The following is a 25,824-nucleotide window of genomic DNA, read 5'->3' as shown; positions in this document are numbered from 1 at the left end:
CATCCCTAGATTATCATTATGTGATCTAAATCACCCTTGCACATATGATTATATTTGATCGAGATCTGAAGAAAGATTGTCTTTATCATGAAAGAGCTTACTGAAGTAAGGAGTACAAGAATATGACATAAATTACATAAAATTTGTTCACCTAGCTGCTATTAGTGTTACCCTATAACAAGTGAGTGAAATCTAGTTAGGTATTACTAATTGAAAAGTTATTTTTTTTTAAAAGGTAACATATTTAGAATAGAATATGTAAGGAACCCCAAATTAGTTTAAAATGCAGTGTTTACCATCTAATTTTTTCTACATCAGATAAGAATAGGTACACGCTTCACAGAAACAACAGGTTAAGCAGCATTCTGCCTAAAGAGAACGTAACTATTTCACTTTTCAGCTATCATGTAATTTGAATTATTATAATCTTCTGGTTTTCATCTGAGATTCTAATTACATGAACAAATACCATTTTATGTTAGCAATTTTTAATTAGTAATGTATTCGTCACTTTAAGGACATTTGGGATGAAATCCTAGCAATTTTAGGGGAGTTTTACTACTATCTCCTTAGGGCCAGGATTTCACTCATGGCATTGCTTTTACTGCATAGCTGGACGTAAGTGGAAATCAGAGATATATTCCAGATGGTTTTCACTGCAAATATTTGTGCAGACAATTGCATAAATTCATATTAACTACAATAACCCTAAAATTTCATTGCAGTACTGGTTTTGCTGGGAAAAAAATATAGAATAGCAATTTCTCCCATACATACTAGATATGTACTGGCGTGGTGTTACATAGTCTTAAATAACCACAGTTATGAATTACACCCATTCATTTGCACATGCAAATTCTAGTGAGCTGGAGTACCTCCCAAATATGTTAAAATCTAGCCCTAACGTATTTTCACATTTAGCCAATTCAGTTCAAGTGGCTAAATGTTCAGCCAAAAGTGATTATGTTCAGTCACCCGGAAAAAAAAAAGACGTTTACAGTGTTCATGAGCCCTTCAAACATGTTTAGGTCAGTTCCAACTGTGGTCATCAGAAAGGCTTAAGATCATAATTACATGTGCTTTATGTAAAACACCTTACTTACAGACTTTCCTGAAAGAGCGCTTTGACAATGAAGAAATTAAACCAGATTTATGGATGTCATTAGAGGGTGGAAATACCTGTACCGAGTGTGGGATCCTCGCAGAAGACACAACTCTGTATTTTGGAGGTGCAACTGTGAGACAGGCTGTCACTCAAGATCTGGACCTGCGGGGGGCAAAGTAGGTCATGTTTCCATGTCATTTTAATGGGGAACTCTGCTAAACACTGACAAAGCAGCGGATGACATAGCTTGTAGCTCAAGGAATTCCTAGGCCACCACAAGCATAGTGTTATCTCAGGTAGACACTAGTTAGATTATGATTCTCAAGGCACTGGTGCTTTCAGATGAGTCGCAGAGAGCAAGGCTCACTCTAGCACAGTTAAAGGAGTCTATCATGCCCCCATGAAGCAGCACATCCCCTTCTTCAAGAGCGTCCTGAAGTCAGCAACACCTGTCCTGCAAAGAGTCAAGATACTGCAGTCTCCTGGGCACTGCTTTCTCCACCCTGGAGGCACCAGCTGTGTCTCCCACTGAGTTCAGAACACAACCTCTGCTGGTTGTCCTCTCTTGGGTGCCTGTACAAGACCCACTCCACTCAAATGCTGTAGAAAAGGATGACTTAACTGGAGAGCAATGGATTTATGTAAGTTTAGGCAAATTAAGGACATGACATAGAAGATAACTTCAGTATCATTTCCATTTGCTATATGGCTTTAATGAAGCCACACACTCTCACTTCTGTAACTCAGCAAGAAGTCACTGAATCACACAACCTTTCACGAAGGAAGGGGCCTTGGGGAGTCTCTAGTCCAACCTCACACTCAAAGCCAGGTCAACACTGAATTCGGACCAGATTGCTCAAGGCTTTAATCCATTGGGTTTTGAAAACCTCCAAGAACAGAGATCCCACAGTCTCTCTGGACAGCTTATTAAAGTGTTGAGTCACTCTCACAGTGATTTATTTTTCCCCCTGTTATATCCAATCAGAACCTCCATTGTTTTGATGTATGACCACTGTCTCCCAGTCCCAGCCATCTTCTCCAGGCTAAACCAGCCCTGGTCCTCCAGCCCCAATCATTTCAGTGGCTTCCAATGACCTTGCCTCAGTTTATCAACTTCTTTTAGGTCCTTTATTGCTGTGAGGGCACCTTGTTAATTCATGTTTAGCCCCCTTTCCACCAGGACTCCCAGGGAACTGTTAGCAAAGAGGCTCCCAGCCAGTCAGTTCCCAGCTGGTACCATTGGAAGGGGGTTAGACCCTCCCAGGGGCAGGACTTTGCTGAATTTCATGTGTTTGGAAACCTTTGTTCTACTTGTACATTGATGTTACTTGCTACAAAATGCTGGCATTTTGAACATTTTCAGCATATCTCCTAACAGAAAGCAAACGTCTTGATTTGTGCAGATCTTTAACAGATTTAAGCTCATACATTTACTCTTAGATTTCTACAGTACTGGGGGAGAATTGGGAGTGAAAACAACATGACAACATGCCACAGACCAACTTGCAGAAAGGAGGGAGTGCTGTTAGACTATTCCATTGATGGAGGCAAGTATATCTTGTAGCTTTGGTTAAGCTACAGCTTTGTTCTATATTCAAGCACTATGAATATCTGAGAAGTTGTCAGAGAGATCCAAAATAATATCCAAGATAATTTTTAATTGTAAAGTTATTTTTGTCCTTGTAAAGTTTTTTCCCCTTCTAAAATTTCCATCTACTGCTCAGGAGTTTTCCACAATCCTCCTGCCTGATTTAAGTAATCAGTGGCTTCCAGCCAGTTTGATTCCTTTAGACAATGACAAGATTACTCTTGCAATGAGTAACAGTTGCCAACTACCCTTAGAAGTTAAGATTTGTCGATCAGAAAACCAGAGCTATTATTTTTTATTTCCTATTATCTTCCTTTAATCTTTTAGAAGATTCTACCATATGCTTGTTTTTAATACAAAACCTGCATCTTTTCATTCTAGGGATATCCTGGACTTTGCTTCATGAAATGGATTACCAAAAATACATCTCAGTCAGGCACGACTACATCCTCCTCCCTGAACACGCTCTGACCAATACAACCCGCTTGCGCTGGTGGCAGCCTTTTACCATCAGCAATGGGATCGTGGTTTCAGGCCCCGACCGGGCGCAGTGGGCGCTGGATAACATCCTGATTGGAGGAGCAGAGATCAACCCCAGCCAGCTGGTAGATACGTTCGATGATGGTAAGACAGGCTGTGACAGCTAATCTGTTGTCTGGCGTTATCTTATCTAAGATAAGCCCTGTGAGCTTGCAAGCACACTCTCTTTTTTTCAACTCTGTAAATTTTTCATTTTGTAGACTAAAGCTCTTTATATACTATTCTTCATACTACTAATAGGAGTGTGTAAATATATATATACACAAGTATATTCAGATATGTATAAGTGTATACATATATATATACATACCTATAAGAAAGGCAAAAGCTTTTATTTCAGTCCAACTCATTTCATTTAAATTCCTGAGAGTAAAGTTTTATTTAATAATATTTTTTAAAAATACTATTATTTAAACATTTTCATTACCTCTCTGGAGCTGATGTTTTTATTATATCTGTTAGTAGCTTATTTATTGTGTCTCATGACACAATATATGACCACAGTACTGTCTGTAGTGATTCTGTGGATTCAGTACTAAGTCTTAATGTTTACTGAGACAATGCAGTAATTGTATTTTACTCATGTTATTAGAAGGCACCTCTCATGAAGAAAACTGGAGTTTTTACCCTAATGCAGTCAGGACTGCAGGGTTCTGTGGAAATCCATCATTCCATCTCTACTGGCCAAATAAGAAAAAGGACAAAACACACAACATCCTGTCCTCCAGGGAGCTCATTATACAGCCAGGATACATGATGCAGTTTAAAGTAAGAAATGTTCTCTCTCTCTCCCAAGTAAAGTATGCAATGAAAAATCATCTGATTTGTCTCCAGAAATTCTTCTTCTTCTTCAACAAGGATGCCTAATTGGATGAATAATTAATAATGACTTTTTATTAGATTTTAAAGGAAATTCTGAAGTGTAGGTAATGGGAACCAGAAAGGTTGCATGAATGTTAAATGTCAAATTATCCTGACTGTCTGTATGCTTTGGGGGTTACTGAGAGGGAGTGGAAATCTAACGCCTTTCTCCTAGAATTACTGGATCATTAGATACAGTAGGAATTCTTTTCTAAGATGAGAATACACAGCATGCTGACTATGTCATTTTCCCCTAACTCATGAATAAGCAGAAAAGGCAAGGTAGAGACTGCAGAAAAGTGACATATGGAAAATGCAAAAGTGCACAAGCAGAAGTACCCCTTGTACTTACTTGTGTCATGGCAAATTACCTAAATAATCAGAGAAATATTTCTGAATATTTTACTCTGTTTTAAGGTAGAATTCTGCACAGGGCAAAAGAAAACATGTAGTTGTTGTCCAGAAATTTTCTAGGCTCTTCCCCAAGCACCATGGAATAAGCCAGGAACTAATATGAAAGCAGGGTTATCAAAATAGTCATCTATTTTCTTGTTAAGGTTTTTTTCTTGTTCTTCTGACAAGACAGTTCCAGAATTTTCCATGTCCACTAATCAATATTTTCATCTTTTCTCAACATCGTTGCCTATTTTATACTGGCAGTCTAATATAATCCCTAAAGCACTCACACAGCCTGCTGCCTTCAAAGAAATTACACAAAAGGGGAGTCTGACATGCTGTTTACTACTGAATGCCAAGACCCCCTCCAGCTACTTATTTTATTCAACCTATCATCTTTTTCCTCTATTTTAAGGTCAAAATTACGATAACCCATCAGCTTTTAATAGTTCATATGACTAAACAGTCATGGCAAAGTTTTTATCTCCTGACTCTCTCCTCCTTTCTCTTCACCAGTCACAGCAAAGATTTTATTTCTAAAGGAGGAACTCAGGTCTAGTGCATGGCTGCCATTTGGTTTTGAAGCTCTTAAAATTTAGCTTTTTGTTATCTATTCAGTACATTGGGTACTGTAATCTTTCCACTGTATCTTTCCATATATGACACAAATATATTTGCTGTCTTAAATATTCAGAATAATTCTGTTCTTAAATTGAATTGACTTGAAATTTATATCCACATTTTTGTCATTATGAATTATACATTTCATACGTAACTAATACATAGTTAGGTACTTCACTTTCTAAAATGCTGAGGAGATATTACATCTTTGTGTTTCAGAAACAATGTTTGGTTAGATATTTAATTTGAACTTTCGGAATGTAGTGTTAGGATTCTGTTCAAAAATAACCGAAGTAAAATTCATTAAGTAAAAGCAGTGCCTGAAATATGGCATCTTTATTTCCATCCACTTCTGATTAATTTTGTCCAAGATCTAAGCTGGCAATCTCTTTTGTACACCCTGTAAAGAAAAAAAAAGGAGAGCAAGACTTCATTATATATCACATTAAATGTCTACCTAACTTCTTACACCAGCCAATTTTATTTGTGCTATAGATAGTGGTTGGCTGTGAGGCAACTTCTTGTGGGGACCTCCATTCTGTGATGCTGGAGTATACAAAGGATGCCAGGTAAATGAAAGCAGAATACATAGACCTAAAAAAACCCCAGTATTATATTAAAAATCTAGAGAGCTTTTATTTATTAAAGCAATTACTTTGATATTCATCTTGTAAAAGGATCTGAACAAAGCCCATTTGCAAGCACTGGGATTTGTCTACATAACTCCCATAAATTCTCTTTATAATTTATCCCAGATGTTGACAGATTCATGGCCTTGAGCTTGCAGTTACAGTCATGAACATGCTCCTGTTAAAAACGTGCTCGCATAAAACCACATTCACTGGAAACTGTTGTCTTAGTATGATAACAGGACTATATATTTAGGACCAAACTGTAATGAAGTGGAGGTTACTTAATTCCAATTTGGGCTTTAACTAGCAAACAATTAATAACACTTGTCTCCTGTACTGTAGTAACACTGTGCAGCAGTATAGTAGTGCATTATAATTTGTAAAAGTTAAGGTATATTCTGTGCTCAAATGACTGAGTGAATACAGAGCAAATTCTGTTGAGACACTTCTGAACACTGTATGAGAGCAACGAAGGAGCAGACTCCTAAATAAATCCTTCTGCCATGCCCGCCTAGAGGAGTTCTGGGTTGGACTCTGCTGTGTGTACCACCACCAAGGGAGTCAGAGCACTCAGCCCTGGTGCTGGAAAGTCCTCCCTGGCTGCACTGGGGCTTCAGCCTCTCACTTCTTGTCTGTGGCTACAGAGCATGGACACTAGTACTGACAGTCTCTTGGGTTTGTTTAGTGAGATAGGCAATGCCATAACCCTTAGAAATTACCTGTTTCCCTTTCATTATTCTTTCAGTTGTTCTAAAACATGTTTTGTTTGTTTGTTTCCTGCAGGACAGACTCATGGCAGCTCGTCCAGACACACTGTCTTCCTTCTTCATCTAATAGCATTGGCTGCTCCCCATTTCAATTCCACGAAGCTACAATCTATAACTCTGTCAACAGCTCCATGTGGAGAAGAATAACTATCCAGCTGCCTGATCATGTCTCATCCAGGTAGGTTACTGAAAGCTCAGCTCACTGTGGGCCTATAAAATGTCAGCTGTCTTGCTGGTACTGTTGGCTTGGAACCACTAGTGAATTAAAAATGCTTCTTTATTGCTGGATTTAGATCTGATACATAATTAATGTTTTTCAGGAAGCTTCTTGTTAATAGAAGTAGCTACTGTAAATGACATAGCAGCCACCCATTCAGGGTGGGTCTTTCCAGTTACTGAAGTCATACCACATTTTTCATTACATCTGCTGCTGGCATTTTGAATGTTGCTGTACAGATGTATTTAATTGCTAGACATCATAATTTGGTGTTTGGATTTTGATATTTGCAGTGCAACTCAGTTCAGGTGGATTCAGAAGGGAGAAGAACTGGAGAAGCAAAGCTGGGCAATCGACCACGTGTACATCGGGGAAGCGTGCCCTAGGCTCTGCAGTGGTCATGGATATTGTACGACAGGAGCCATTTGCATTTGTGATGAAGGATACCAAGGTTTCATTTCTTCAATTTCTTTCTTATACATCTGCTAGAGTCTAATTTAGCTCAAGATCAAACAAAAAGACAGTGATGTATCATGTCTAAATTCATCACTGGAATGCCTGAGTAACAAATTCTAAAGTAACAATTTGACAGAGCTGCAAATAACAGCTCTTCCCTCCCTCAAAGGCAGAACATGGCTACCTGCTACCCAAAATGGCTTCCACCTCTGTACTCCTTCCAAGGGTGTGCACACTCCCAGGGGATGTGTGTATGCAATCCAGATGTTGGTGACTGGCCCCTGTAAGGGACTCAGTTCTGTGCCCCATCAGGACAAAGAGCTCTGCTCTAATCTCACAATGCAGCTAAGCACATGCCTAATGGTACCTGAGCGCCCTCATTAAATTATAAGTGCTTTGTGGGAGTGGAGCCAGTGTTTAATGTGTTCCAGAAAAGTCTCATAACTTTGTAAGATCATATCCCTTCCCTGTTTGAGAAGCATTTCCCTTCAACTGGCAATTTGAGGTTTCTCATATTGGCATCAATGCAAAATAGGAGAAAGCCTATTGCAGTTCTTGAAGTTACACTGCTGTAAAAAAATAATAGACTTGCAGCTTCAATTTTCTAAAAATGAATGTTGTACACCAATGTACATATTATTAATGGATCTGCAGAAATATATTCAGCCTGTAGTCACACTGCACATTGGGCCACAACCTTGAATGGAATTACAATGAACTCTAACTCAATTTTCTCAATTCTTTTGATTTTTGTGTGTTTCATAACTTCACTGTGTCCTTTTTAGGTGATGACTGCTCTGTTTTTAGCCATGACCTCCCCAGTTATATTAAAGATAATTTTGAATCTGAAAGAGTCACTGAAATAAACTGGGAAACCATTCAGGGGGGAGTGATAGGGAATGGATGTGGACAGCTGGCACCCTATGCCCACGGAGATTCGCTCTATTTTAATGGATGTCAAGTAAGACAAGCTGTGACTAAGCCTCTGGATCTCACCCGAGCAAGGTAATAGTTTGAGACTAAAATGCTCTTTTAGCAGCCCATGAGAAAGGAAACTCTTTATGTGTAAATGCAGTCACGTGGGCCAGTATTGATGAGGATGGACTGACCTGGCTCTACCATGCAGTCAGATGCTGGCAGATAAACATTAGGGTTGGCAAAACTCTTAGCGACTTCCGTTTGGGAGACAGAGAGCGAGGAGGAAGCGATGTCAGATGAGAAGGTCAGATGTTTTCATCATGCCGAACAGAACACTGTCTGGTAAGCCAGCACTGACAATGAAGCCATTGGCAAAGACAGGACACCAGACTGTCTGGAGCAGTGCCTGATCTGATAAGACAAATCCCATGGTTGTATGTGCCTCCACAGCGGTCACGACTAAAGATGCTATGAGTAATTACGGACTCATTTTCCTGTTTCAGTTGTCAAACAGAATTATATTCACCTGGCACTGAACAGGAGTATCTTTTTCATCTACTGAGCCTCTTTGGCCATGGAAAAACAAATGCAACCAGCCTGTGCTGGCTTTTAACAGAGTGACAGCTTTCTGGGCTGGTTTGTATTTAGTTGTCTAAAGCAAGATTAGAAACAGGATGAATTGGCAAACGGGCCAGATATAAATCAGGCTCTTCATTTCTTATTTGAACACCTAGGCAGAATACAAGAAATCTTTTAGGCACTTTATTATATTCAACCTTTATTTGTCCTTTTTTTAGCTTTTCGTACGCTCATTTTTATGTTTATACTGATACTATATGTATCTCAGTTTTGTGCAGTTACATTGTAAAATTGCATCCATTGCCTCCAACTATATGGCAATGCGTTACACACAGTACACAATTACTTTGAAAGGGAAGCTGTGTTTTAGAGATGTGAGAACAGTTTATTTTGCATGTTAAAAGTAATGATTCTTCAGGATGGTGAATGTTTTAATAAGGTAACTGCAATAAACCTGGAAAAGCTATTCTTCCTGTTTGAATACTTTTTTGCATATTGACAATACCTTTTCTCTCTCTGTTTTACAGCAAAATCATGTTTGTTTTGCAAATTGGAAGTATTTCACAAACAGATAGTTGCAATACCAATCTGAGTGATCCTAACACTGTAGACAAAGCAGTGCTCCTCCAATACAGTGTAAATAATGGAATTACATGGCAAGTAATTGCACAGCATCAGCCAAAGGACTTTATACAAGCCCAAAGAGTGTCTTATAATGTTCCCCTGTGAGTACCCAGTCACATTTCATTACCTCTAAATTCACAAGATATATTTCTGCTAAGATAGAATCTATCCTTGCATCACTGTGCAAGGAAAAAAAAGGTTGATGAGAGGGTAAACAAAAAAGACTTAAGGGGAAGGCTGATTAAGAAATTCCAGCTTAATGTTTATCAATATAGTTGAAAGAAAAACAGAATACTTGTTTTAAATGTATGAGGGGAAAAAAATTTCCTCCTTACCTGTGTGCATTTTTCACTATTAAAGGTTTTGCACATATGGTGTGCTGATGTTCAGGGATGAAAAATAACGCTTTAACTTTGCTCTCCATTCCTGTTGCGGGGTAGATAGGGATGTGCAAACCACCAATAGTCTGGAGCTCTCACAAGTTCTTGCATTTGTGACGACAGGGAGGCACGAATGAAAGGAGTCTTACTGCGCTGGTGGCAGCCCCGTCACAATGGAACAGGTCATGATCAGTGGGCTTTGGACCACGTAGAAGTCGTCCTGTGAGTATCAGCTTCACCTCATCCCACCCCATCTCAGAAAGCACTGAAATTCCTCCAGCATGGCACAAGTGTTAAGCTCAGTAAGAACCATTGTGGCCCAGGGAAACCTTTGAGAAACCAGTCTTTGCTAATGCTCTGCCCTGATTGCAACTGTCAGCGGTTAACATGGCCACGAAATAAGTGGCACAGCAGGGGTATGTGTTGTGCATCGTGGAAAAATGCAGGAGGGAGAGTGGGGCTTTGTCACCACCAAGTATTGCTGTGGTCCTGTACTGCAGCACTGACTGTGAAAAAAATATTGTGCTAGGACATAAGAAAGGGTATTCCTGTTCAACGCTGTGGCTGCCATGTAAGGCTGATTTATATCCTTTTGAAGATAAAAAAAGAGTCTGCTGTATTGCTCTTTGCACAAAGTAATGTTGTTGTGCCTCTGAAAAAAAAAATTGCATTAGCAACTAATGCCTTATTCATTTCCTTTTTTTAGTAAGAAGGATACTGTTCAGAAACAGGGTTCACTATATCAGGTTCCTATGCTCCAAGCTCTATATTCATCCCCTTGTCAAGATTTTACCAAGTAAAGTGTCTGCACCCTCCTGATTCTCCCATTCTTGAGATGGGTTTCACTGGCAGCTAACCCGTTTTTCCTGTGTTACATCACGAAGACATGACCTGCTTTTTCTCTAACAATTTAGTTCCAGTAGAAGTGAAATGCTCGTGGCTTCACGGGCGGGAACTCATCGCTGACAGTGGTTGGCAGAGAGAGGCGAGCCTGCTCCATAGATAGGTTCAAACATTCCTTTTATTGAAAAATTTTAAAACCAGCAATGAAGAAATTAGGCTTGAATAACCTCCAGACTGTGTAATTATAACCATGCCCTAGGTGCTCTGAATTAGCAGAGACACAAGTAATGTTTTGTAACAGTAGCAAAGTGAATTATCTGATTGCCAGTTAGCCCCATTCTTCCTTCCACCAAGAAGCACCAGCTTGCATGGCACTCATATCAAGCCCAAACCAAATTGGTCCCAACACTGAGTAACTGTAGACGCTCTTGCTGCTTTTACACACCTTGCTGGGCTCTGCTTCCATAACATTAAGCTTAAAGCTTGAAGGAACAGAGGGACGGATGTGAATCCTGGCTTAGTTAATCAATGGCTGTATGATGCTGCATCAGGAAAGATATGAAAGAGTATGAACATGCAGGAGATTCACAGTGTTTAGAAAACCATGGAAAAGGGAACTGGTAGTTCTGAAATATTCCCCTGTCTTTCTGCCTTGCAATTAAAACAAAAATTAAAAGAAAAAATCAAGTGGGAAAAAAAAATAGAGCATAATATTATCTGTCAGTCGAAGCATTGAACTGGGGAGTGTAAGTAGGAATAGGACAGATCTGTAAAAAGTTATTCTTAGGCTGAATTCTGGAGAACTTCCTTGACAATGAAATCTGCCAGGCTGTAGACTAGACATACAAGCTGAGTGGTGACAAGTCAATCATCTAAGATATGTTACATTAGAACTGAGACAGCAATAGAAATGCTATACCAAGTAATCACACCTTGCCTAGAGATGGAACCCAATGGGCAGACAGTGCCTTCTCCCTTCTCTTCTTTTTATCCTGTTAAAGAGCTTTAAGGCTCTTTTGTACATTGGCCAAAATAACAGACTAGAGGCAGAGAGTTTCCATCCTGTTCAAGTGACAGCTGGTACCACCCACAGAGGAAGACAGACCAAACCAGACAGACTTCTCCCTTACCAAGTGCTGTGAAATGCAGTGCCACGGCAGTGTGTTTCCCAAAGGCCAGATGTGGAGATCCAGCCCCTGCTAACTGCAACACGCAAGACGTGCTGCTCTCAGGAAAGGCAGAATTACATGCTGTGGTGCATCTGGTTCATATGTCAGCACATGCTCAGACCTCTCTGTTTTCCTTAAGTTCTATCTGCACCTTCTAATTAATCAAAATATTCTGTAGGCCTCTTAAATTTTATTTGCAAGTAACTCACAAAGGGTTCAATAAAGCCCTTGGAAGGCTCTCTGAAGGGAACCACACTTTTCCTTGTCAACAGATACTCCCACCTGGTTTTCCTCTAGCTCTGCTGTTTCACTGTGCCACCTCACACTGGTCTCTTTGCCCCTAGCGTTTCAGTTTCCTCACCTGTAAAATGATGAAAGCACACAGGGAAGACACCTCCACTATGTGCTTCCAGGCACACAGAAGGGAGCCTGGATCAGCATCTGTTAGCACTAACCCTGGATGATCCTGCACACCAGGGCTGCCAGTATTGCTACCATGCATACCAGGGATAGGACTTAGCTTTAACTCTGAATATTCTTTCATTTTCCAGTGAAGGGCACAGAAACCCTGCCTGCCCCTGGGGAGAGCGAGCCACCTCATCCAGGTAGCTCCCCAGGGAGAGGCAAGGAGGCAGTGTCCCTTGGGTGCTCTGCCCCTCCATCGAGATGGCCAGAGGAGATCTCTGTGAGCAACAGCCACCCCAGGGCCCTCTGGCATGGCGGCAGAGAGGCATGGCCTGAACTGAAACCATTCACCAGAGTGCTGCCATTACCTCTTCCCACTAATTCTATAGGGAGTCATTGGAGAGTCAGTAGGCTTCTGCTTATTCTTCCCAAAGCTGAGATACCTTAGGAAACATCTGTGCCTCCCAATTGGAAGTAATTCCTGCTGGCACTCTGACCTTCTCTCAGAAAGCCATGAACATCCCTGGCTGCAGGACCATTGATGGACCATGTCTGATGTGTCTGTGCTCAGTCTTCTTACAATCCTGCACTCCATCACTCACCTGAATGAGACTCCATACACCTCTCTGAGCACCATCAGAATTATCCTTACTGGTCCTGATTTAAGTCCTAGATTTTCATGCTTGTTTGTGATCTGTGTAGCCACATTGCCGCAGCAGGGAAGCCTCTAGCCCGTGTGGAATCACAGTAAGAAGCTGACCTATACTAGGAGATGTGGTCTGGGATGCAGAGAAATTCCTGGCTGTCTACACATTTCATCTCGCTTCTGCTGCTCCCCCGTGGGCTGACAAAGAGGTCAAGTTTTCCCAAATCCCAAATGCCCTAGGTGCTACCTGTTGGATTGGCTGCCTGCACACCCAGGTGCACACCTAGGTGCTGTGTCAGCTTTTCTTCAGCCCGTGGGCAAGTGAGCCGTGCTCTCCTTGAGCAGACTGAGGGCTGGAGTAGGAAGACAAGTTGGGAAAGCACTTGCCAGCAGGGAGAGTTGGTCCGTAGGGAGGTAGCACAACAAAGGATTTTCTTGATTTTATTTCCCTTCCAATATGGGGGATGTCCCTGCTCCTCCTTCCAGTGCTCACCCCAGGGACAAAACTTTGAATACCTGCTTTCTGGCTCAAGACTCCTCAGCAATTCAAAGACTTGAAATCAATTCTGTCACAGGCCCAGCTGCCAAGTCGTAGCACAGATACCGTTTACAGCTGATGCACAGCCAGGGTCATGTCAACCCTGTTCAGTCTAATTGATTTCTGAGTCAAGGGCCATCATCCTCTTACCAGCAAGCACATTTTCAGGATCCAATTTCTTTGTTTCCTTTTTGCTCCCAAGACAGTTTGCTGGGGGGAATAATTAACCTGCAGATTATAAATGCATGCAAAATATCTGATGGTGATAAGAAAGGCCAAAAGCGAGCGGCTTTATATGTTACTCAGGATCATTCCACTTCTCAATTAATTATTCAAATCACTTATTAAAAAGCAGTACCGTTAAGGCTGATGCAGCTGCAAATGGTGCTCAAATTGAGCACCTCTTTCAGACAGGTGAAAAGCAACACCTGCTTTGAATATTTTTTATATATTAAATTGGTTTTGCCAACCAATCACTTGCCAACTTATTTTAATAGTAGTTGACATCTGTCCTGTGGTGGGGAGAGGATATTAGTTATCAAGCTGTCCAGTTCCTTTTAAAGCTAGTGCCGATTATTCCTCATTAGTGCAGCATTTTTTCTCTTCATTTGTAAAGAAAGCTTTGGGCACAACTCTCACATGTTCCATGTGGCTCTTCTTAGGATAAAAAAGTATTTTTACCCTAGACATAAGAAAGAGTGCTTTTCGGTGCCCTGTACTTCGCCCTAAGAAGAGCCCATGTCCAACCCAGCATTTCATTTGCACAGTGTTTTTTCGCGAAGCACAGCGCTCAGCCTGTCTGCTGCACAGACACCACACACGTTTTTGCATGTGCATTTGGAACTGCCATTTCTGTATGTATAGGGCAGGCCCTTATTGACCTCTTACAAACTCAATTCTGCTCAAAGGTATGGAGAACTAAACGGCAATGATAAGCTGAACACCAGGAGTCTGATGTTGCTTTCTTTGCACCCCAAAACTCGTTATGAGATCCAGGAGAACTTGAGTTGTGCAAGGAATGCAAGAAATATTATCCCCATCTACTGTTTTATGGTTAACTGTTGGATAACAGAGTGAATCCCTCCATAGCCATCACTCCATGCTCTTCATTGTCAAGATATTCTTGTGTTTTTTGGCACAAATGATTTAGTGAGAAATGATGTTGCATTTGGTGCAAAGAATATTTATCCTTATTTTGCAAGATACAAATTTTGCAAAATACAAATCATATATCATAGCTCTAACAAAGAGTACTCATGCGGGAAAGCATTTTATCTGCTTCATTTTTTTAGTAAAAAGCAATGATTTGAAAAATGCACTTAAATTCAAGTATCAATGTATTTATAATAAAGAACAGAAATAGTTCAAACGTTAGGTGATTATGTGAATATTCACAACATTTATGCCAAATTTAATATGATGCAGTCTGTGCTTTTATGACATTTTTATTATGCTTCTAAAAAGTGCATGCTGAATTTCATATAAAATAAAAATATAAACATTGATTTGAAATATCAGGAAATAATTTGTTCAATTTTTATTTTCAAAAGAGATGAAAAGTCCTATATTGCCTCTAAACCTCATCAGGGTTTTATGACTAATCACAGTGCTGCATGCATTGAAAGGCATTTTCTAACTTGTGTTGTATTTCATTGTTTGCTGTCATTGGTTTTACACTAGAATAAGGTAAGTACTTTCCCTGAATCAATATCAAATGTTGCTGTTACAGCTACAGTTCTTACCCAAACTTTTGTCAATAATGGGTTAGTGGAAAATCATTTGTACTCTCTGAGATGTAGCCATGAAGCCATGTGAGCCATGTAGCTCTTGAGGGCCCTGATCCTGCGGGAGCATCAAGGGAAGTTACACTTAGCAGAAAGTGTTCAGCAGTTCACCTCGCATCGCAGCAGGAATTTCACTGAGGCTGCAGGGAGAAGGGCTTCTCCTTCTCCTGTGGTACAATGAGACCTGCTGATGGAGGGCACCCAGTGTGTTGCATGGGCAACCTCTCAGCTCCAAGGAGTAATTCCCACTTTTTTCCATAGTTAATGACTAGAGAGCTGAAGGCACAGCCAGGTAGTGTAGGTCAGTCAATCTGTATGGTGGCATAGCCACATGTGCCTCTTAAACACACAGCAAGTGTCTGCCAGGTAGTTCTTTTGTTTCTTGTAACTCTGACGCTTTGTGCTGTGTCAGCTAATAGATACCACAAACCACCACCGTTACTGAGCTCTGGGTTCAAATCTTGACATGACCAGAGCCAAAGAATGTTTGTGATTGATATGAGCCATCCAGACCTCAGTCAGACCACATCACTTTTCTCATTATAGTACCCTCCTAAGAAAGCATTCAGCCACACAATTTACCCCAAGCCTAGTCCTGAGAGGCATGCCTTTGCTGTTTTCTAAGGGTTTGTTCATGTTTTGTTTTGTTATCCAAATATTTTTGTTTCTATTTGGTTCTTATTATGCCCTGTCAATTAAAAAAAGCACAAAAGTAATGAATGACATTAGTATATATTGGGGGGGGTTACTGCATACTTTTCATTCCATTTGGCTGTGTTCTGTTTTCATAAATTTTAAATTGCAGACTTGAAGTTCAAACTGTGCTTTAGGAAGCACACAATAGCCAGAATGCTCAATTAAAGACTAAAGATGCAGAGCAATTGCTTTCTATAAATTGCTTTATTGCAGGTATTTACTGAACATGCCCTAGATAGAATTTTGTTCTTCTGTATTGGCTGCATATTATATAACAAAATACTAGTTATATGCACTACTATATATAACTAGTGTAACTCCAGTGACTTCACTGGAAAGTTACTTAGAGTTGCTGTGTACATTGGAGCAATATTATCTTCTATTTATTTTTTAATACTAATGCACTCAAAACTGCCGAACGGATTATGCAGTAGTTGCTCCTATCAATTGCTTTTTTTGCTGTTTGCTCCGTCAGCAATACACAGATAACTATTTTGGATCTGTACTTTTCATCTGATGGTTCAGAGCATGCACAGAAAAGGTAGAAGGCTCAGCACATGCTGACCAGTCCATTACACACTTGCAAAGCAGCCTCCAAGTTGCAACCAATACTCGAACAAAGGTTCTCTCCATACCCTCTGTTGTGGAAGAGGGGGCCTATTCCTAATACAGCTCGATGCTCCCCAGCACGGCTTGGCTGCTCCAAACAAAAAAAATAACAGCAAAGGTATGGTAAAGCCTTTTATCAATCTGTAAAAATACATATTAAATTTGTTATTAATTGTATTGAAAGCATTCTTAATTCCATCACAGGCAAGAAATGTGTAAGTACTCCTGCAAAGTTTATTATAGAATTGCTATTGTGATCTTACAAAGCACTATTGATCTCCCTTATATAGTGCTTGCCTCCTACCAATATAAAAAAATCAATTTAGAAAAATAAATATAGACTACCCTCATCTTGTGGATACCAGACTACGCACACTATATGATACTATAATCTGTAGGGTATACCTGTTGACCTATAGCAGGAGTTAAAATCATTCCATTTTCTATAGTAGCCATGAAGACGTTGTGGGACATCCAACCAGTAGTTGGAAAGTCCATCTCAGACTTTGGTGGAGAACAAGTTTGAACAATGTCAATGCAAGCAAAAAAAAAAAAAAAAGCATTTCATTCTTGGGAATTGAGATTTCTCTTATTTTTCACAAACTGCACTGCTGTGGTGTTTGGTGTAAGACAGGGAATATATGTATTTGCTTATAAAATCTTGATCATCTTATAAAATAACAAAACAGACTGAACATACATAAAAAAATAAGTAAATCTCTTTTAAGTTATTAGGTAACCCCTTCTTTGTTCCTTTTTTTCAGTTATTTTTCTTTATTTTTGTTGAGTTTTTTCTTTGTTCATTGTTTTAAACATCTTCATCATAACTTTAAGGCCAGATACAAAATGGTTAGGCATTTGAAGTGAAATAGAGGCCAGGTGCACCTAGCAGTGTCTAAAACAGGTCCTGAAAATCTCTGCTGAGCTGTTGCTGAATGTGAGCTGACCAAACGCAGCAGGGAGACTTCGCACAGGAATGTGAAGGCCCCTGGGCCAAGGACTGCAGCTCTGCTGAGTCCATGTGGCCTGGCTGCCCAAGTCACACCCAAGCTGAGGATCTCACAGCCGAGCTCAGTGATAAATTTAACCAAGTCCAGAAACAGCAAATGTTTCAGCCAAACACATTGACAGGCTGCGTTTGGTCCCCTGTACCTAGAGTGAGGCCACTCAGAGTAAGGCTGTGTTTTCTCCCAGGGCCCAGACTCCTGTATTTTGGCTGCAGAGCAGCCTTCTCCCAGCAGAGAGGTGCTCCATCCTCACTTCGTGGTTAGGATGCTCTCCTGAGAGGTGGGATGTTGCCTTCAAGGCCCTGTGTATAATGAACAACCTGCTTCTCAGGCAATGGGAATTAAAGGGAGACGTAAAGAAGAATTAAGGGAATTAAAGGGAAGAATTAAAGATTCAGACCTCTTTCAAGCCTCATGACCAATGGCTGTCTTTGCCTCTGGAGGGCTATACGTATTTTGTAAAGCATGCAATTATTTCTTTTTCCTAAGGGCCACATTCACTAAAAAAAAGCTTATGCACTAGAGAGGAAAGTATGACTGATTACAGTACGAGTATTTACTTTTTACTCACAAAGAAAACTCTCAAGTTAAAATCTGCCTTGCACCCACAAATGGGAGATTTGTTGACTGCAATGTCTACTGCAGGCCTTTACTTCACAGATCCCCTTTAAAACCTGCTGGACTTCTTGGTTTGGAGGCTCCTGGTAACATTCAGTCCCTTGGAACAGAGACACTTAGGCCAGGCATCCTTCTCCCGCTTCAAGATGAAGCTAGAAAGCACAAGGTCCTCAGTGGGCAGGGAGGACTAGGAGAGGAAGTCAGAAATAAGCCTAGACTGCACAGATTCACTGCAACTTTGCAGATCCTTTCCCCTGGAAACCAAAAGAAAATTTGGTGATGCAGGCACCAGCAGTGCCTCCTGGGGAAAGCTCTTTACGCCTGTCAGAGTGGTCCTTAGGGTGTGCATGGTTAACGCTGTGCTCCGATCTCTGAAACTCCATCCCCTGACTGCATCTGCGGGAGTATCTTCTATGCCACTTTTCCATGTGGAGAAAGGGGGTCTCAGGTGGCTCTAAAAGCTCGAGTCTGGCTGCTGTATGTGATACTATTTTTATTTTTAAAGTAGTTTTCTGATCAAAAGTTCTTCCCCATGCCCTGGCACTCCGTAGTGCAGTGTGCAAGAGAGACTGTCTCTCTTACAGCCACATCTCGATGCTCTATATGGCTGGCCAAGTGGTCTGCCAAGTTGCAGGCCTGAGAGGAGACATCCTGTATCAGAACTTCAGAATATAAAAACCTTTTCATTCTCCTGTAATTCTGAATGCAGTTTGGCTGTAGGTTTATGTCGATCTGTATTTGTGTGTATGCACCAGAGGTATGGATAGGTACGTAAAGCGACAAAGAAAAGGCACAGCCAGACGAAGCTCTCTGGCCTTTGAGTCCCCTGCCACAGCAGAGGCAGTAGGATGTAGAGGCTCTGTGGTGCTGCACATGCAGTTCTGTGCCATGAGCATCACAAGGATGCACCACAGACGTTACAGCTCCATTTCCAAAGCTGCTGAAATTTGGAAACTGAAGGTGGGATCTGGCCCTTAGGAGTTAGATGGGTTTCAGGGACCAAAATGCCAGACAGCCATCTTGTCCACCGCTGCCTTCTTGTGGTTCTTTCTTCCCTCAATGGGAGACATAGAAACCTGTGCTTGGTGGGATGGGTTTTGTTCTCCAGGCAGGTCTTCCGAACAAGTGTCCCTCCTTCCATCAGGCTGCAGTCAGGCTGTCTCTTGCCTGCTCTCCTCCCAGATGTGATGATGCTTATTTCCTAGATCTTCCTTTAATTTTGGATGAGGGGCATAAGGGAGGGAAACGTTAAGTCTGCATAAAAGTGGTGTACTTCGCTTCCTGTATAATGAAAGTGGAAGATAATGAAGTGGAGTAAAGCTTTTCTTCTGTTCTCAAAATAAAGTTGTTAATGATCTGAGACAGAGGATAACTGGAATACAAAACTACTGTGGAAAAGTGCCCTATATTGAGAGGGTATGACGTGCATATAGCTGTAGTGAATCTGGCCCTAGGCAGCACAAGTTTTCCTTAGCTGAAAGCTCTTAACCTTTCCCTAAGATAATGAACTGTAAATAAAAGCAAAGTGGGACAGATTCTCAATTGCCTTGTACCTTGCTGTTGTACAAAGGGTGCAATACACACCACTTTACACAGGGTTGAAAGGTCACGCAAAGAAAAAGAAGAATCTGTCCCACTAGCTCACTGCTCCGAAAGAGTTTAAACTATATATAAAAAACTGACACTCTTCTCTTCCTCCCTCCTGCCCTTTGATTTTAACAGCACTCGCAAACAAAATTACATGATGAATTTTTCACGGCAACACGGGCTCAGGCATTTCTACAACAGAAGACGAAGGTCACTTAGACGATATCCATGAAGAAACGATAAATTTATCTTTTTTCCTCCCAACATGTGATGTGTTGCTTTCCATTCTTTAAATCTAGCACTGCGTCTGGTATCAGGACTTTTCTGCAACTGGCTTGATGAATAACTGAAAGCCTTTCTCAAGACAGAGTGTACACCACTTTTTCGCACTGTGAACTAATGAGAAGTGACTTATTTTCTCATAGGTAAATGTTTTAATGTTGATGTGTCTGTGAAAATTGTGATCTGTTGTAATATCAGTTACAGTGGCAGTATTGGAAGTAAGCAACTAATTCTGTTTAACAGGAAAAAAAGTTTAAGCACAAAGACTTTTCAGATTTTATGTTTCAAAAAACCTTCATACTAAGTACAGAATTTAACATCCTTTGTTACATAGGTATTTAAGTGCACTGTATTTCAGCTCTGTGTCATTTTATATGATTAAGTTATCATTGTTTGTCCTCTTTGTATTCTCTTCTACAACATGACACATTGGCACTGTATTTACTTGTTTTGTTGTTGTAATATTTTTGCTGCTGATTTTTGGGCTATTTACCTTCTGACAAAGTGTATTAAAAAAAATCAAAGTACCTAATCAAGAAGATAATTGCAAAAGTAGTTGTAAAGGCGTTGATATCCTTCGGTCTTATTCTTTGATATGTCTGTTGGTTAGCACTGTTTTGTGGATAAAAAAAGAATGCTTGACATTAAACCTTTTTCTACTAAGGAGTTGTGGATGAAGCCCCAAACGGAAGTTCCCAATTCCCTGTCTCAATGTAGTCAGTTCTCTGCAACTGATTTACTTACAGTAACTGCCATTTGGTGTCTGTAGTAATGAAGTGATTTGTAAACAGTGAACGTTTCATCGTGTTCTCTTTGGTGTTTGTTTCTATTGCAGGTCATGTTTGTATCTTCTGATAAAGTTGTACCTACACCAGCAATGTTACAATGCCCCTATAGCCCTAAACTGTCTATTATCATAAATAAAATGCTTCACTTTATGGTGAACCAAGCTAAAGAACCATGCTTCAATAAAAATAATGTCAACAAACAATTCTGATGTTAAACTTTTCAAGCCATGTGGGCTTTACATGAAATCATAAAACAAATTCTCTTACTAAATACTTAGAGTCTAATGCAACATCAATGGTATTTTTTAATATTCAGTACACCACACTTAACAGCACTCTGCAAACCACACAAACCAAGAGACCTTCCCAGTCCCACCTGTGGGCACAACACGGTGGTCATAACAGGTCCTGGTGCACGGAATGAAACAGGACCACAGACCAATACAGACTCTCACTTGCCTTTATCTGCAAACCCAATATGCAGCATGCAAATCAGTGTTTCCAAGCGCCAAGGACTGCAGTGCAACACAGAAGGAATCTGGTTCAAAACAAAGTTGCTCATTCTTAGAGTCATAGAATAATTTGGTTGGAAAAGACCCTTAAGATCATCAAGTCCAGCCATAAACCTAATGGTGACTCAACCACTTCCCTGAGCAGCCTGTTCCAGTGCTTGATAACCCTTTGGTGAAGACATTTTTCCTAATATCCAATCTAGACCTCCTCTGGCACAACACGAGGCCATTTCCTCTCATCCTATCACTTGCTAACTGGGAAGAGATCAACCCCCACCTCGCTACATCCTCCTTTCAGGTAGTTGTAGAGTGATAAGGTCTCCCCTAAGCTGCCTTTTCTCCAGACTAAAGAACCCCAGCTCCCTCAGCCGCTCCTCATCAGAGAGAAGTATCATACGTACCTGCTATGCTCTTACAGCAGCGCATCTGCTTTTGGCACCACACTGGTCTGAAGCAGAATGGTGTTTGTTACTCATCCACGCTCAGCCACCTTTAATATGTTTAAATTTTAAGAGGTTTTTGATCAAAGATACCTGAGCAGGAAAAAAGGAGGTCATTCAGTGACCAACTAATCAAAACCCTGGGTTGGTCAAAATTATGCAACAGGCCTTTGACAGACCTGGAAACTTACTGCAACAGCCCAGCCTCTTGTAGCTGCAAACTCGCTGTACTGTTCTGGAGAACAGTGTGTGTGCTTTCAGTTCTTGAAACGAGATAAAGGATCTATTCAGAGATAGAGTAGGAAGAAAAAAAAATAACGTTATTAAAGAATATAATAGCTTAATGTTTGGGCAAGAGATTTTAAAATATTGAAATAAAAGTTTCGCCCATTAAACAAACAAAAATGCAAGATATAAACACTCCTATTTTTAAAGATAATTTTATTTGCCCTAATATGTCAATAGACGGGTGATATTTCAATCTAAAGTGTGTGTAGAGCTAGTGTGTTGCTAGGGAATTAATTTATTTTAAAGACTTTAGATACAATGAAGCACTTCATCTGACTTATCTTCCCAGGTAAGAGACCAGCATAATCAGAGAAGCTGCTTTTCACAATTGTATTTATTTCCTTTGAATAATGTATGTGATCGTGACTACTGAGGAACCCCCCAAGGCATTTCTCCAGAACTCACTGCAAACTGTGCCTAAGCTTTTCTCAGGAGAATCATCCCCACCAGCAGATTCCCAAGTGACGTTGTCATTTGCCTTTTCTAGATTCCAGGAAGTTCTTCTTTACAGTTTTTGCATTCCTACAGCACACAAGGTAACGTGCGTATACAGCATGCTCAGTGTACGTACTGTTTTATTTTTCCTCCCATAGGACTGAAAAAAAATGAGTCAGCTGACATTAAGTAGTCATTAAAATAACAAAGGTGACGCAGTACATAATTAATGGCAATAAAACAGTGACAGTGCTATGACAGTACTAATAAGCTTATCTACCAGTATAAAACTTTGGCAGGTGTAACTATGAAAACTGATGCTTTCAGTATGCCTTCCAGTCTTTCTTATTTCTCTTATCAGCTCACTAACCCATGTTCCAGTAGAATACAGAGAACATAAGAGAAATTAAATAAAAATACAGGAAAACAAAGCTCTGGCCTGCTGGAGTTCCTGGAACAACGAAAACCTCAAGTTCTCATAATTTTGCACGAATATTCTTCTCTTGAATTCATCCACAGGTGGTAGCATTACCTTAGTGAGAGGAAATGAGCGCAGCACAAGTATTTTGAAGGACTGAATTAGGCTCTGCATGAACATAACAATTTAGAGAAATGGGTAGAAATTAAATAACACAGCAAATACTCTCAAGGACAAGACATTGTCAAAGAGCAAGGTACCAGCACACGGAGTGGGTAAATATCTGGCTAGGCAGCAAAACTACAGGGAGAGAATCAACAGCGTACAGCAGTTTAAAAACATGCCGGTTTGCATTCTATCAATAGAAGTGTTGATGGTAAAACACAGTAAATATATATACCCTGTGCAGTCAGTGCTGGCAAAGTAGACAGCGGTTGTCAGCTGTTGAGCCCTTCACTTCTTACAGATGTAAACAATTTGGAGAGATTGCAGAGTACAGCAGCAAAAACAAGACCCTGGAAACCATGAGCTTCCAAGTAGGGAGAGTTGGTTTGTTTAGGCTAGAAAGGAAAACATTTGGAAAGAGACATGACAGGAGCCATAAACAGGGATCTATGTTTTATTTACTTGCTAACCCTTCAGGGCAAATGTCACTGGGGGGAAATGTTGCCACAGCATCACCTCATCAATCACCCATCAGTGGGGAATGGGGTTTGGTTATTTTCCAAGCAGGAAGCCAGTGCGAGGCTCTGTAAGCCCCGCTGACGCACGCACAAGGGCCACGCACCAGCAGCGAGGTACAGCAAATAAACCCCACTCAGTTCAGTGTTGTGGTGAGGCAACTCCACATTGGAGCTGTAGGGGGGAGCTACCTCAACCCTCAGCTGGTGAGAGGGTCCTTAACCAAATGAGATCACTACAAGGGCTTGCCTACATTAAGCATGGCCTTTAAGAGCTCTTCAAGGGCTGTAGGCAATCTGGAGCAGCTGAGACCACGCAACCACTTGCAGCACATCCCTGTGAAGGAGCAGATGGAGCACCTACCATCCGCAGGCGGTGGATCTGCTCCTGGAAGAAATGACAGTGACATATGAGGCTGCAGAAGTCATACGACTGACACAAGGACGAACTGCCCAGTGTTTTCCTGTGTTACTGATGCTTTATGTCTGTTGCTTTTTCTTCCCTGTGTTCTTCTTGGGTCAGCTGAAGGGACTGACCTGGCAGCAAGCCTGAGGACTTAGGCCCGTGCATGGTTAATTACCACAGAGCCTGGTGGGGAGTGTTCAAGCCAGCACCCAACAAGGAGGAGCCCAGTAAAAATGGTATTCCAGGGACGGGGGAGTACTGTCCTGGAGGATGCTGATAAAAGTTGGGTTTATAGTTTGAATCTGTATTTCTTTTGAAAGAAAAAACATTTGTTAAGCTTCTTTAGGAAAACAAAACAAAACAAAAAAAAAAAGGAGATGGTTGTGCTTTTGAGCTGTGCTGCTCAGGGGAGATCTGTGAAAGAGCTGGTGGCAAAGAAGCTACTGCAGAGGGCTCAGCTGCTTCCCTGATTGCTTCTGGCCAAAGGCAGGACTCTGGGAGGCACTGGGCAGCCACAGGTTTTGAGGTCACTTCTGCATTAGAATGCTACTGCTGATACACCCAGAGTTGGCTGACAGTCCCAGGTCCCTCCTTTCCTGCACGCTGACTGTGCACCTACACACCAGCCTTCTGCTGGTACCATGTTGTTCCCAGTGTGCTAGAAACAGCGCGTGCAAAGCCATTCAACTCCTTCACATTCACAACTGCATATAATCCAGTGGACACCCAACTCAGCTCATGTAAAATCACACCCTTCTCATGGGATGTTTTAAAAGATTTGAGTTCAGTCACTTGTAAGGAACTTCTCACGGTAAAAAGGGAAGTGTCCTAACGTTTGAGACTCTGCTAGAATCAATGGTGCTATTATGGACAACAATAAAACTTGACATGACTAATGTATCTGTGTAGGATGTGGGTTGTAACAAATTAACAGCAGCAATTTGAGAACCAAGCCAACTGCCACTGAAATCAGTGGGAAAATCCCTGTACATCTAAATGCATTTCACTTCCATCTGGGAATGTTCACCTCAGCTTTACTAACTCAGCTGGTTTGACCTGTCCCAGACCTTGCATAAGACTCCATGGTCAAATATACCCAGGTTTTTTTTTCTGCCTTAGAAAGTTGTCTCATTATTAGAAGAACTCTGATTGTAGCTAGGGAGCGGCTGGGAGTGCCCCAGTCGATGGAGCCCACCTGACCCAGTTTGCTAATGTGGGATGTCCAGTACGGGATGTCCACCCCAATGAGACAGCCAGAAGCACCAGAAGTCTCTGCACTCCCCAGCCCCTCAGCTCGCTCCTCTGCCCATACTATCAGCAGCTGTTTGAGGAAGTTGAGAACTGAACAGCTCAACGACTGGAGCTCCAACCAGCCAGTGAGCGCTGGATCTGGCCTTTGATGGTGCCTCACAGCTTTCCTTGTGCTGCTGGAGAGCAACGGCTCCTGCTGCTCCGTCCCCTGTGAGCCAGATGAGCCTTCAATGCTCGCACTGGGCCCTCTGTCATCACACAGCTCCAGTGGTGTGTGTGCCATTAACTAATTTCCCCCAATTATCCTCCACAGGAGCTTTTTTAGTCTCTCCAGTTGTCCATACTGTTTATTCTGTATTAACTTCCCCTCCCTTTTTTTGTTTTGACTAAAAATCCTCTTTTCATCTTGTTCCTGCTGAGTTCAGCACTATATTAATCCCTGCCTTTCTCTCACAGCTGAAGAACTGAAGCATCTTTTACCATTTAGACAATGCTGGAAAGAAGCAATAAAAAGAACTGTTAACCTTCCCAGTGGGCCACACTAAAATCTGCGCAGGAAATTAAAACCAGCTCCAGTTCATGTATTTAAATGCATCCATTGACACAACAATGCACTGCGTGGGTTACTGTAACATTCAAAATGATTTATACTTTTGTGGATTCTTCCAGTGGGAAACCTGCTGCTCCCATGTTTGCTTCAGGCTTTCTCCTCTCCCTCCTCTTCGTGCAGGCCGTATA

The 25,824-nt window shown here is 41.2% G+C and overlaps 1 protein-coding gene across 1 annotated transcript in view; it reads left to right on the top strand.

Annotated features, from left to right (window-relative positions):
- RELN (reelin) overlaps nt 1-20,859 on the top strand; it is a 297,944-nt gene extending 277,085 nt beyond the window's left edge. Inside the window, exons 54-64 of the mRNA XM_086746115.1 lie at nt 1,106-1,281; nt 2,546-2,652; nt 3,075-3,317; nt 3,826-4,001; nt 5,607-5,680; nt 6,527-6,688; nt 7,021-7,178; nt 7,969-8,188; nt 9,208-9,405; nt 9,808-9,906; nt 19,722-20,859. Coding sequence (XP_086602241.1) covers nt 1,106-1,281; nt 2,546-2,652; nt 3,075-3,317; nt 3,826-4,001; nt 5,607-5,680; nt 6,527-6,688; nt 7,021-7,178; nt 7,969-8,188; nt 9,208-9,405; nt 9,808-9,906; nt 19,722-19,818 — 1,710 coding nt within the window. The 3' untranslated portion in view covers nt 19,819-20,859. The remainder of the gene's footprint in view (nt 1-1,105; nt 1,282-2,545; nt 2,653-3,074; nt 3,318-3,825; nt 4,002-5,606; nt 5,681-6,526; nt 6,689-7,020; nt 7,179-7,968; nt 8,189-9,207; nt 9,406-9,807; nt 9,907-19,721) is intronic.
- Nucleotides 20,860-25,824: the final 4,965 nt, after the last annotated feature.

This window comes from Chlamydotis macqueenii, chromosome 1 (assembly GCF_036417535.1).
Source record: "Chlamydotis macqueenii isolate bChlMac1 chromosome 1, bChlMac1.mat, whole genome shotgun sequence".
Taxonomy (NCBI): domain Eukaryota; kingdom Metazoa; phylum Chordata; class Aves; order Otidiformes; family Otididae; genus Chlamydotis; species Chlamydotis macqueenii.
This window is presented reverse-complemented; position numbering and strand designations above follow the sequence as displayed.